The sequence below is a fragment of the Pseudorca crassidens genome, chromosome 7 (assembly GCF_039906515.1).
Source record: "Pseudorca crassidens isolate mPseCra1 chromosome 7, mPseCra1.hap1, whole genome shotgun sequence".
Classification (NCBI taxonomy): Eukaryota; Metazoa; Chordata; class Mammalia; order Artiodactyla; family Delphinidae; genus Pseudorca; species Pseudorca crassidens.
The window spans coordinates 101,222,159-101,235,444 of NC_090302.1; the positions used below are offsets into that span (position 1 = coordinate 101,222,159).

Genomic DNA, 13,286 nt, shown 5'->3' on the forward strand with positions numbered 1-13,286 from the left:
TAGCTTTAGAAAACAAGACAAATACAACTGCTGGCCCCAGCCCCTGACTGTTGCAGAACCGTGACCTCTCCCTTCCCCCATTTCCTTTCCTAAGCTCTCTAGCTGGATGTCAGGGTCCCCTTCCCATGGAGCGGACCATCCGTGACTCAGGCGTAAGGCAGAGTCCCAGATAACCTTACCCTATCTGGCAGAGGCCAGGATGAGTCAGCTGGCCCTGGAGGAAAGAAGGAAACCAAGGGAAAATGTGATGTAAGCCTTTCTTGCTCTTTTTTTTGGAACTGGTTTGGTATGAGTTTGATTCCTTTGCTTTCAACCACACAGTAAGAGGAATTCCAAAACAGTAGGACCTGGTATTCTGGATGACACATGAGGAAAGCTCAGAGGCTCAGGCTGAGGCTGTGGCTGTCCAAGCACATGGCAGTGGGGGGGAAGTGAGGGGCTGCAGGCATGCCTCTGTGGCCTGGCTGCACACGTGTGATGTGTGGTCAGGTCTGTGCAGTTTGGAAGCCCTGGTGGGGACGGAGGGGGACGGGGCTGGCTTCCGGACGGAAGTGCCAGGAAGACACCCCAAAGAGTTCTCACACCCTCCGGTTGATGCCTGGGCTCGCTGTGTTCACTTCGCTCCTTTGGTTTAAGGGTTCTTCTTTTGTCCAAATATGCCACCCCAGCCTGGGAGGGGGCACCCAGTGTGGCTTATTGGCTCCTGCCCGGGTTTCTCGATTCCACTGGGTGAGTGTTATCAGCCCCTGTCCAAGAGCAGGTCATCAGATGTTGATGGACAGGAGAGATTGGAGAGGGCAGGGGGGTAGATAGGGGGAGAGACATGGAGAAGGGACAGTAGACACGGAATGAGGCTGCCTCAGCTTGGGGAGGGGTTGCTACTCCTGCCTTCCACTCCACCCCCCTACCTGGACCCGCCTGACACACCACCTGCCCCCATCAGAGTTTACTCTCTCGTCTTACCCCTAATGTGATCGGAGCTGACTTGGAACCTGTCCTGGCCCAGGGGACCGATTGCCAAGTAATTCGGTTTCGTCTGATACAGGGAATCAATCCCTACTAAATGATTAGCTCTCTTTCCTAACCATCCTTCTGCTCTTTCCAGGTGCTCTTCCCACCCACCGGCCCGTATTAGCAGTTTTCAGAGTATGCAAATCACAGAGACACTTTGTGGATATATGAAAAGAGGAGCATAGGAAATAGAAAAGCTGCCTAATGACTTTCAGGGGAAGACAGAAGAGTGCACTTTCTCGTCTTCAGAGGATGTGTCAAGCCTGCCAATGGTTGGTCTAGTTCGCTTGTCCTAAGGAATCAGTCAGTTGAAGCGGGGATGTAATTGATGTGAACAGACGTACACTGACATCTCTTGAATACACCCACACGCACACACACTGGCTGGTTCACAAACGTATAACGTGATAACGGGTACAGACAACACAGACGTGGGGATGGTACGTTTCCATTTACTATCACGGTGACAACTTTTAAAAATGGTGACCCTTTCTGTTGCAGAATAAACCAAAGCTCGTTGGAAAGTTGCTGATTTCACGTGCTTTTGACGGTTGGATCATTTTTCCAAAGGCTCCAGGATGCTTGATTCCTCTGGGAATTGTGCAGGAGCCCCAAGTGGCCACCCCCACCCTTCATGCGGTCCACACGGAGCCTGTGACGTCAGTAATGAGTCATGTTCCTCTCCAGTGTATCTGTCCCCCACAAAGGGGACGCTGGCCTCAGAATAGAGCAGCAGTGGAAGGACAGGTAGGGGTGCTAATGATTAGGGGCAGGGGCTCAGCTTCTTGTCACACCCTAGAGGTGGCATCTATCGGAGAGGCTGGCCCTGACGGGTGTCCTCTGCCTTCCTGCCCTCTAGAAAAGTGGTCTTCATTTCCTTGCTGTCTCTTGGGGGTCCCTCTCTGCTCCCTTAACCACCAGACCTTCCCCTCAGGTGCCAAGTGGCCGAATCACCTGCCCCATCCTCACCTCTGGCTTGTAGGCTTTCCGGAATCTTGAGGGTCCATCAGGGCTGAAGACCTGGCCAGGCACACAACTCACCACGGCCGGCAGCCCGTTCTCACAGGTGACATTCTTGACAGGGTCCAGCGACACCTGAGGACCCAGCCTGCAGCTGGAGATGTGGGCCTCCGTGCCTGTGCAGTCCATGGAGAACGGCCAATAGCGCTGCTTCTTGCGGGCGGCAAACATTCTGCAGAAGGTAAGACGGGGCAGGTGACCAAGGCATCATGGTGCCCACCCCTCCCTTCTTCCACAACTGGGCATTGGACCAGCCATTGTGCCAGCTGCTGGGGATCTGGTGGTGGAACCAGAGAGGCACGGTCCCTGCTCTTGGGATTCAGTCCTACTCCAGACCGAGCTCTGCAGGGTGCACCTGCCAGCACTCACTGAACATTTGGTCATGCTGGGCCCGTGCTGGGCACTGTGGAGCAGGACCCGGAAGGGCAGTGGTGGCCTCCTGCCCACAGGAAGCTCACATTCTAGAAGACAAGGGACTAACCGAGTGTAGTGAGATAATACTAAAGTCTACAAATACAAAATGCAGAAAGGGATCTAAGAGAGACAAATACAATGGAATATTCGCCATAAAAAAAAGAATGAAATAATGCCATTTGCAGCAACATGGATGGACCTAGAGATTATCATACTAAGTGAAGTAAGTCAGACAGAAAAAGACAAGATGTTATGGAAAAACCCAAACGAAATTTTTGGCCAACCCAATATTATATGGTATCACTTATACGTGGAATCTAAACAAATAATACAAATGAACTCATATACAAAACAGAAACAGACTCAACGGACATAGAAAACAAACTTATGGTTACCAAAGGGGAAAGGGGGGAGGGATAAATTACGATTTGGGATTAACAGATACACACGACTATATATAAAGTAGATAAAAAACAAGGACCTACTGTATAGCACAGGGAACTATATTCAGTATGCTGTAATAACCTATAATGGAAAATAATCTTCAGTTTTATATGTATATATGAAGAAAAGAAAAGTTATATATAAATATATATAAAAGAATATATATATAACCGAACCACTTCGTTGTACACCTGAAACTAACACAATATTGTAAATCAACTATACTTCAATAGATAAATAAATAAAAGAGATGGGACCCCTGGTCCCAGGAAACCCCTCAGTCCTGGGCAATCAGAAGGGTTGGTCACCCAAATTCTTCAGATATCTTCAGCATGCTGTCTTGTTGTCCCCTGCCTTTATTTCCCTTTGTCAATTAGCAGGACAAGTTGAGTGTAAAACTCTCTCCCATTGATAGACAAAATTAAAGATGTGAATCCAACGAGAAGCAATGAGAAGAGACTTAAATTACCCCCTCTGCTGAATCAAAGTAGACTTGGTTTCGTCATGGAAATTATAATGGTGATGAAACGCAGCCACAGACCACATCAAATCTTCACCCAGTTTGATCTGCTCTTCTTTTTCTAGTTTCTTAGAGTGAAAGCTGATGTCATTGATTTGACACCTTTCTTCTTTTCCAGTACAGGAGTATACATTTCCCTCTAAGTACTACTTTAGCTATATTCCACATATTTTGAGATACTGTGTTTTCATTTTAATTCAGGCCAAAATACTTTTTAATTTACCTTTTGATTACCTTTAGGACAGAAGGGTTATTTAGAACTGGGCATGCAGTTTCCAGTACTTGGGAATTTTCTAGATATCTTTCTGTTATTGACTTCTAACATAATTCCATCATGTTCGCAGAATACGCTTTGTATGACTTGAATCATTTTAAATTTATTGAGACATAATTTATGATCCAGGCGTATTTTATGTTCCAGCTAGGCTATGTTTTGTTTGAATGTGTACTTGAAAAAATTTTGCATAGTGCTGTTGTTGAGTGGAGCGTTCTCTAAAAGCCAAATAGGTCAAACTGGGTGATAGCGTTGTTTAGGTCTTCTATATCCTTACTTGTTCTATAAATTATTGAGAGAGTAGAACTGAAATCAGCAGCTATAATTGTGGGTTTGTCTATTTCTCCTTGCAGTTCTGTCGGTTTCTACTTCGTGTATTTTGAAGAGCTGTTATTTGGCGCATAAACATTTCAGATTGTTATGTCCTCTTGATGAGTTAACCCCTTTATCATTATTAAATTACCATCTTTATCCTTTAAAAAAAAATTCTTCACCCAGGAGTCAGTGAGGCTGAGGTTGTCTCCATATCATATCCTAGGTAAGCTCTTAGCCTGCGTTGTGTGTTTTTATGGTTTTGTTTTTTGGAAGGCAGAATACGGATCAAGGTGAGTCAAAGTTTTTTCTAAAATGATAACCAACCAGTAAGTAATGAATTGGTTAACAGAAAGGTCACTGTGCCTCAGTTTCCCCATCTCCAGATCAGATGTAGCAGAGGGATCTACTTCATCAGATTGTTAGGATAGTTAAATGAGTTAATTCTTATAAAGCACTTAACCACAGTGCCCAGCACTTGGAAGGGCTGCCTAAGTGTCTATCAAATAAATAAATAAAAACTGTACTGGTTAAAGGAAAAAAAGAAAGATGAGAGAAAAGAGATGGTGGACGACTTCAAGGAAGAGTAGGTTTGAACTGGGCCTTGAATGATGGCGGGATTCGAAAAGGAGGAGGGTGGGGAGGACACCCTGTCCTCTCATGCTGTCCCAGGTCTTTGGGGTCTATGTGCTCATCCCTGATTGGCAGAATCCAGTGAGATGCCAGGGAGAGCTGGACAGCATCACTGCTGGACTGCTCAGAGGAAAGGCCGCCCAGGGCAAGTTGGCCCCAGATGGGCAGAAGCAGGGTCCTGTCCCTGCTGGTCCAGCAGCCCTGGAAGTTTCTGCTTTGTCTCAGCGTGAATGGGATATGAACAAAGAGGAAGGAAAAACCCTACAGATGCTGCTGCTATCTTTCCTTAATCAAAAGTTGCTACTGGTAGTAATTCTACTGTACCTGTGGGTGCAATGACACAGAATCTTTGAAAAAAAAAAAAAAAGGACTATCTTGGGAGTTCATTGGCGGGCCAGTGGTTAGGACTCGGTGCTTTCACTGCCGTGGCCCAGGTTCAATCCCTGGTTAGGGAACTAAGATCCCACAAGCCACGCGGAGAGGCCCCCGTCACCCAATTTTATTGTTTTGAAAGAAGGACTGTCTTGGAAAATTCAGGATGTGTGCTCAACATAGCTACAGACAGAGCACAGGACTACACAGGAGGACTGTTAATAATTCCAAGAGCCATTGCCCCTCCCCACTCCCTGGAAGGGCCCTGCACTTGAGGACACAGCCTCCAGCTTCTTTCCCATGACACTCCCACGTCAGACTGGAGAACGCACTCGGTGGTGGGGGGCGGTTACAGCTTGCTATGACACCCCTACCATCGGGTGAGCAAATACACCCAGGGGATGTCAGCTGCACAAGGAGTGGTCAGATCCCACTGGACTGGAACATCTTCTAGCTCCCAGATTTCCATGACCACAAGCTTCTCCCAGAAACAGATGTACTGAGCTCTTAATACAGAGCGAAGCACCCTCGGCAGACACAGAGCTGCTCCTTCCTCCCCAGACAGCCCCACTGCCCTCTTACATCAGCTCACAGGAACTTGCCCGTGATCCTCCACAGGCTTCCACCACCAGAGCCCACCCCGCCCCCATGATTCACTCCCACAGGCCCCCCGGGATGCAGAGATACAGGGATGCAGATATGAGGCGCTGGGGAGGATGCGTGGACAGCCCGCTCCAGGCCTGCTGATTGGTGGGCGACTGGAGTTACAGGACAGCCATTGGCCAAGCGGGAAGCCTACTTAAGAAAGAGGTATCTAGCCTGATGGCTGGGTGGCTAGAAGAACACTGAGTTGAACTGATTCAACTAAAAAATGAGAAGTCCTCCTGGCTCTCCTCCAGCCAAGGAGGAAGCCAGACTTCATAGGAATTCTGCCTGCTATGTGATTATGTCTATTCCAATTGTGCATTTTGGACCTAGGGAAATAACCACCGGATGGGTTCAGGGGCCCACTGGGCTCACTATGAGTGGACCTGAGGCCAAACTCCATTGATCACCCGACGTCCATACTCTGACTGTGGGCCCCAGGGATGTTTGGGCCCCTGGAATCAGTGTCAGTTCAGAGCCCGTGTCCAGTGGTTCCTGAAGGTTCTGATTATTTCCTTGTGCCCAACATACGGTGATCTCCTTTGGAGAAGGCTGGGCCAATGATTAACAGTATACATTTTTGGCAGCATGCCACAGTCCTTCTTCAAGGGGACCTGGCCTCCTCTTCATTCAAGGGCTTCTGGGTCTGTAAACTGGCTCAAGTCTGGATATTGTTTGAGAGGCCGGGCCTGCTTTTATGATTCAGGTTAGAGTTTTGTTCTCTTGACCTAGAACTCTTCTGCTCTGACACATCAAGAATGGAGTAGGAACTTCTCTGGCGTTCTAGTGGTTAGGACTCCGTGCTCTCACTGCCGAGGGCCAGGATTCAATCCCTGGCCGGGGAACTCAAATTCCACAAGACTCACGGTGTGCCCCCCGCCCAAACAACGGAATTGAGGAGGCTTCCTATTTCACTTCTAGGAACACCACGATCCAGCCAACTAGATCAACTGGTCAATACCACAGGTCTGCAGGAGTCAGATCTGCTGGTCATTCAGTAGCCACGCCCACCTTGCCTTTGGCGTTGAATGCTGTCACTTGGCCCCTGCCGCCCCTGATCCTATTACCCCCATTGCGTTTAGGTTTCCCAGCCTGCGGTGACTGCAGCTCCCACCCTGAGGTCTGGCTTACAGAGAAGAGCAATCAGGGAGCTCTTAAGAACGCCAGGGCTCCCCTCACACACTTATTCCTCACGGTCATGGTGAGAAGTCTGTCTTCTGGACTCTCTGGGAGAGCAGGTCTTAGATGACAAATCCACGCCAACATTCCAGGCTCCCCAAGCCTCTGAACCCCTTTCTCTACATGAAACCAAAGTGGATCCGGCATTTCTATAATCTGCTGTGGAGGGCCTCCTTTTGGTCCCTGTTTCAGCCAACTCCCCAAAGTCTTAGAGCTCTTCCTAACTCGCAAGATGCAACATTAGATGCAGAATCTCTGCTCAGTAAGCTCGTATCCATCAATCAGCATCAATATTGCGATCCTGCTTTAAGAAAATTCGTATCCATCAATCAGCATCAATATTGCGATCCTGCTTTAAGAAAATTCGTATCCATCAATCAGCATCAATATTGCGATCCTGCTTTAAGAAAATTCGTATCCATCAATCAGCATCAATATTGCGATCCTGCTTTAAGAAAATTCGTATCCATCAATCAGCATCAATATTGCGATCCTGCTTTAAGAAAATTCGTATCCATCAATCAGCATCAATATTGCGATCCTGCTTTAAGAAAATTCGTATCCATCAATCAGCATCAATATTGCGATCCTGCTTTAAGAAAATTCGTATCCATCAATCAACATCAATATTGCGATCCTGCTTTAAGAAAATTCGTATCCATCAATCAGCATCAATATTGCGATCCTGCTTTAAGAAAATGACTACAAAATGTTCCTGGCCCCGGGGATGGGGCCCTGAAGCTTCAACTTTATCCACTTTGAGGTATATGCACAGCTTCCCAGTCCAGCATAGGAGTCAGCCCATGGCAAAGCAGCCCTTGGTGACAGCCCCTGACTTCACTCTGGGGAGAGCCTGTGAGTGCAGAGGCCTCTGGGGGACCTGCAGGCAACCCCACCAGACTCTTCTGACTTGGCCGGGGGTGTCGAGGCTGGATGGCCAGCAGAGGGTCTGATGAAGAGCTGCAGTCCCGGCCTTGGGGATAATTCTAAGGCCACCAGACCTGCAGGTTAGCAGAGGAAGGCAGGGTGGAGAGGCCATACATGCTGCCCAGGTGAATTTCCAAGGCTGCAAAGTCCCTTAGGGGCCTGGTGGATGCCTGGAGATTACTAACCCCACCCCAGGTAGAATTACTTTGAAAACAATTTCCTTCCTGGGGTGAAGGGCCTCCCTGGGAGACCACATGACCTGCCTTGGGGGTGTGGTCAGCAACAGCAGCGACAGACAGGCTGCTGCAGGAAAGGTGAAAGGGAGGTGGGGAAAGATGCTACCAGAAGGCCCAGATGCAGGGACCATGCAGGGTGTGGCCCCTACTCTGGCTCCCAGGCCTCTGTTGTCCTCAGTCTCTGAGCAGGGCTCACAGATACCCCTGTCTCCAGGCTAGTGATGCCCCAGTTCTCAGACTTACCAGCCAGCCGGTGGTGGCGGCCTGTGCAGTGTGGCCCCGCCTCTAGGGTGGAGCAAAGCAGAAGCAGGTCTGAGGGTGGAGGCAGCAGTGTGGAGAGCTCTCCCTGGAGCAGACCTGCCCGGGCTGCCCTGCATCTCTGGCAGGAGTGGCTTTGTGACCCCCGACCCCACTGCCCTTCAGGCCTGGGTCTCCTCCTGTGCAGCCTGAGGGCTTGGGCCGGGTGACCTCTGAGGACCCCACATGCCCTGGGAGGCACCGCTTTTCGCTAACAGCTTCCTCCCACCAGCTACCATCTCAATCCCTAACAGCACCACCGAAGCACGGAAACTCTCCCCAACACGCTTCTCTCTTTTGGGGCCCAAATGTCAGCTGCGTCTCAGGGACTAACATACCACATCAGATATCTACAAGCTGAGACGGAGGTTTCAGCCTAGCCGCCCTCCCATCCCCCCCAGCCCCGCCCCTCTATACCATCTCCAGCGAGAGCGCTGGACCAGGAGCTAGTTTCCAGTGTCTGCTAATCATCTCCCATCTCAGCTGAGAGTACAGCTCACCTCCCACCACCTTGGATGCCTCCCAGACTTAGCAGCCTTTTTCCTGCCCGCATTTGAAAAAGCAAAGCCACAGACACACAGTAGGAGGAACAGGGAGGGGGTTTTCAAACCCCGCTCGTGAGAGGATCATGTGAGGCCCAGCTGCCAAAACAGACCTGAGATCTGAGATCCTTCCTCAAAAGCCAGAAAAGGACTCCGGTCCATCCGCAGTTCAGGAGGTAGCTTTCAAATGCCCTCTGAACAAGCCATGTGCTGCCTGGCCTCAGGCACCCCATCCTGCTCCGGGCAGGGCTCATGGCAGCCTTCCGGCTCCCGGGACTGGACTCAGACCTATGACAGGCTGGGCGCTCTGGTGTGTCCAGCAGGTAGGAGGCCTGTCAGGGGAGGGGATTTGCTTTTCTTGGCTCCAATGGGAAGGAAAAGCTGAGAAAGTGTCTCCAGGGAAGGAGCTGGCCAGCCGGAGGGACTTCTCCAAACTGTTTAGAAGATGGGGACCACCCTGCATGCTCCATCCCACCCTGTGCAAACAGGAAGGTCTGGGCCATGTCTGAGGGCTGCCGGGGGTAGGAATCACCACCCTGCTCACCTGCCCAGCCGGGCAGCTTGCCTCCAAGCACTCACCCTCCTGGTGGACCGGGGGCGCTGACCGGAGGCAGCCAGGACGAGCCCAGGGAGGGATGCAGCCTACACTGACCCTAGGGATCTGGAAGAAGAGCTGGGGCTGGGACCCCTGTCTGCCGGCTTGGAAGCCACCTCTCTCCTTGGCTTGAAAGGAAAGAGGTAGTGAGTCTGCACTCTTGAGGAGTGTGGACCCTGTCGCTGGAGACCTGGGTTTGGATCCTGGATCTGCCACTTCCTAGGTTTTTTTTTTTTTTTTTTTTTTTTGGCCACGCCGCACGGCACGTGGGATCTTAGTTCCCGGACCAGGGATCGAATCCATGCCCCCCGCAGTGGAAGCGCCGTCTTAACCGCTGGACCGCCAGGGAAGTCCCAGCCACTTCCGAGATTTATCACCCCTCTCTGACTTCATTCCCTTGACTCTGAAATAGATCCCTGCTTCCTAGTGTTGTGAAGCTTAAGAGACTAAACACAGAGCTGCCTGGCATGTAGTAAGCACTCAGCAAAGCCGATTATTATCCTTATTAGAGGAACTAGGAAGACCCCACGACCAGCCAATACACCAGCCTGTCCTGAGCTGAAAACCCCTCCCTGGACACCCCCTCAGGCAAATTACTCTAAGTCTCCTTATGAGCCACTCTTTTTCCCCCTGGGAGATATTAACTTTGGAAATCCTAACAGCATTGCAAGATTTACTCGGGATGGATAGAACCGAATCAAATCGATCGGTTTCTCAATTTCCTAACCGTTGCTGCAAGGCCCAGACTGCTCAGAATAATCACCTGCTGGGGAGACAACAGCGGCCCAGGCCACTGCAGAGCTAACTCTACAACAAGGCAGGGCCAGAGCCCAGCCAGCTGCACTCCCCGCAGCCTCCTTACTTGTACACTTTGGCGTTGTAGCTCTTCTCCCCGGGGAAGCCAAACATGCCGCAGACCACGCGGGAGTTCTTGGCCGTCCAGTGCCTGTCGCAGATCTGCTTCCACGTCTTGCCCTCCTTCACCTCCACGTAGCCCTCCGTCACTGGGGTGCGCCTGCGGTAGGCGGAGAGGATGGCTCGGATCCGGATGTCCTCCACCTGGATATTCATGTTCTGGGAGGGAGGAGGCGTGGAAGGAGAGGGGTTACTTTCCTGGTCTGGCCGTGGAGAGGTGACGGCAGACCGGGCGCTCTGCTGGCCCCCCTGCCTCTCCCCTCGGGCCCTCGGGGGTCCCTGGGCGCTCTCCGCGAGCACACAGCACGTGTGCGTGGGAGACAGTCTGGCTGAGGGGACTGGAGGAGGGGAGCAGGTGTGACCTGGGCAATCAGAGACTCGGAGGACCCCAACGCTCCTCCTCTGTCTTATCAAAAACAGCAGAGGGCAGCAGCCTCCTGCAGGGGTCTCAAAACGAGAGCAGAAGAGAGACGGTGTGCCTTGAATTTCATGCTCTATAGTAAAAATAACTGGGATGCTTGCATTGTACTCCAAAGCTTATGTGTGCATGCGTGGAAGTGAGTGTGTGTGTGTCCCCACTAATCCTTCAGTAAAACTGAAGTTTCAGGCAGATGAGACTCAGATACCCTGAGGCTGGTGGGGCCATCTTGCACACTACCTCATAGCCCCCAGGTTGGCAGTCTTTAGGGCGAAAATCCCAGGAGAGAAGGGGAGGGCGGCTGCGGGTCGAGGGTGGGCTCCCCTCCCCAACCCCTGACACTGAGCTGCAGTGTCCCTGCCCCAAGCCCACGCCCGAGCCCGGGGGATTTGGTTGGATAGGGGGCCCCGAGAAGCCAGGGTGGGTGGAGGAACGCGGGCCTACCTGGGATTTCCAGTGATACCTCTTTTATGTTTTTCCAAGGCTCACGCAATCTGCCCCCAAACACTATGGGATCTCCAGAATCTCTCACTTCCAGCCCCTCTTCTTTCTGCCCCAACAGAATGAGGTCGTTACAGCTATTGTCATCCCCATTTTCCAGATAAGAAAATTGGCTGACTCCAGGGATCTCCCCAAGACCACGTAGAGGCAGGGAGCACCCGAGGTGCAGCGTGAGATGCTCTGTGAGCTGGGCCAGGTGGGGCCGGGCAGGGGTGCTGGCAGAGAGGAACCCGGCGACCCGAGTGCCCAAACCCCCCGTCCAGCCAGGATGCAAATGAACCAGGAGTTTGAACAGGACCATTATTTGGGTGCCCAGGGATTCAGGTCTCCTTGCCACTGGCTTCAGGGTGCAAAGCCAGGCCCTGCTTCCCCAGTCCTGCGAGGCAGCAGAAAGTATGTGGGCCAGGAGTGGTGGCATCTGGCCCTGGTTCCTTTCCATGCAGAGCGGAAGGAAAGCCGCCAGTGGCAGGATTATGTTTGCCTGCCTGCATCCTGGATCCTTTACAGCCCCCATTCAGGCCACAGGACCCGTGCCACCAAGACACATGGATGTGGGTGAGCAAGAAAGGGCCTGAGGTCTACACTGGCCCGTGGGCCAGCTCCCTCCTCTGTCCTCCCACCTCGGGAGGCCAGGCTGGAATTCCAGCATGTAAGGAACACGTGACGCCCAGAAGGAAAGTTACCACCGTGGCATCAGCCCTGCGGCTTCACGGGGCAAGCAGGCTAGGCTGACTTTATTAAATTCACAGATCCTCCCCCGCCCCTGCCGTCCTCCACTTCCCCCCACCCCTGGCCTCTCTCCCCACCACCACCCCGCCCCCATAGAGCATCAGCGCAGCCTCACTAAGGGGAGATATGGAGTGTGAACCCAGAGGGAGGAAGCCCTGGGGGCGGGGCGGGGCGGGGCGGGGGGACGGGTGGCGCTCAGCAGACCCTTGTCTTGATTCAGGTCAGCATCCCCTCAGCAGAAGTATGACTGGTGGGCAAGCCCGGTGGGCAAGCCCGGTGGGCTCTCGGATGTGGGAAATGAGGCTCAAAGAAGAGAAAGCGCTAGAACTGATGTCACTGTCCTTGTTCTCCCACTGACTCACTGCATGTGAGTGTGTGTGTATGAGTGTGTGTGTCTGAGTGTCACGAGTATGTCTGTGTGTGTGTGTCTCTGCACGTGTCTGTGTCTGTCTATGTGTCTCTGTGGGAGTGCACTGCTCGTGTGTGTCCGTGTGCAGGATGATGTGCAAGTGACAGGGCTGTGTGTCTCTGCGTTGTGTGGAGTGTATGTCTGTGCATCTATGTGGTGGAGGAGGATGCAGAGAGTTTTCCTCCAAAGCCCTGGGAGAGCAGTCAGGCAAGCATCACATTTGCCATTCCTTCTCCTCTTCTCCCTCCACAGAACCAATTCCTTCCCATCCTCTTGGGCTCAAATCCACCTCATTCATTCATTCATTCCAGAAAATACGGTCTCTCACCTCCACGGGCCCTGCCAGCCTCCTCCTTACACCCCAATCCTGGGGCCCTCTGCTCTGAATCGTAACGACTATGAGGGCTCTCATTTATCAAATACGAGCCAATTACACGTCAGACTCCGCACTCAGAACTTTACATTCATTTCCTTCCTCAATTCCCATGGCAACCGGTGAGAGGGCCAATGGTATGCCCGTGCTACAGGTGAAAAACGAGGAAACTTGGTGAGGTTTTGCACCTTCTCCAAGTTCACAGAGCCAAGAAGCAGATAAACAAGGATGAAAACCAAATTCTGACTCCAAGCCCATGCCCCAGGCTCGTAACCCCGGGCCTCTGTACGGTCCTCACCCTCCCGCCCTCGCCCCATCCCTTGCCCGGTATTGAGTTGATCCACACGGGGCAGGGCCTGGGGCTCAGCCTTCTAGGGGGGGTCCCTTTGGGCTCTGCCCATTCGAAGTTGATATGTGAAGTCCACCCTGCGACCCGCCCGGAGGAGCCGTGAGTCAGGCAAGAGTGTACGTGAGGGGAGAGAGCCACCTCCCAGCTGCCCTTGGACTCAGGCCAGGGGGT

At 52.0% G+C, this 13,286-nt stretch overlaps 1 protein-coding gene across 1 annotated transcript in view; it reads right to left on the bottom strand.

Moving 5' to 3' along the window:
• The window catches only part of LOXL2 (lysyl oxidase like 2), a 102,691-nt gene that overhangs the window by 41,477 nt on the left and 47,928 nt on the right, over positions 1-13,286 (bottom strand). The window contains exons 4-5 of the mRNA XM_067745161.1: positions 10,284-10,495; positions 1,981-2,203 (exon numbers count right to left, since the gene is read on the bottom strand). Of these exons, the coding sequence (XP_067601262.1) occupies positions 1,981-2,203; positions 10,284-10,495 (435 nt within the window). The remainder of the gene's footprint in view (positions 1-1,980; positions 2,204-10,283; positions 10,496-13,286) is intronic.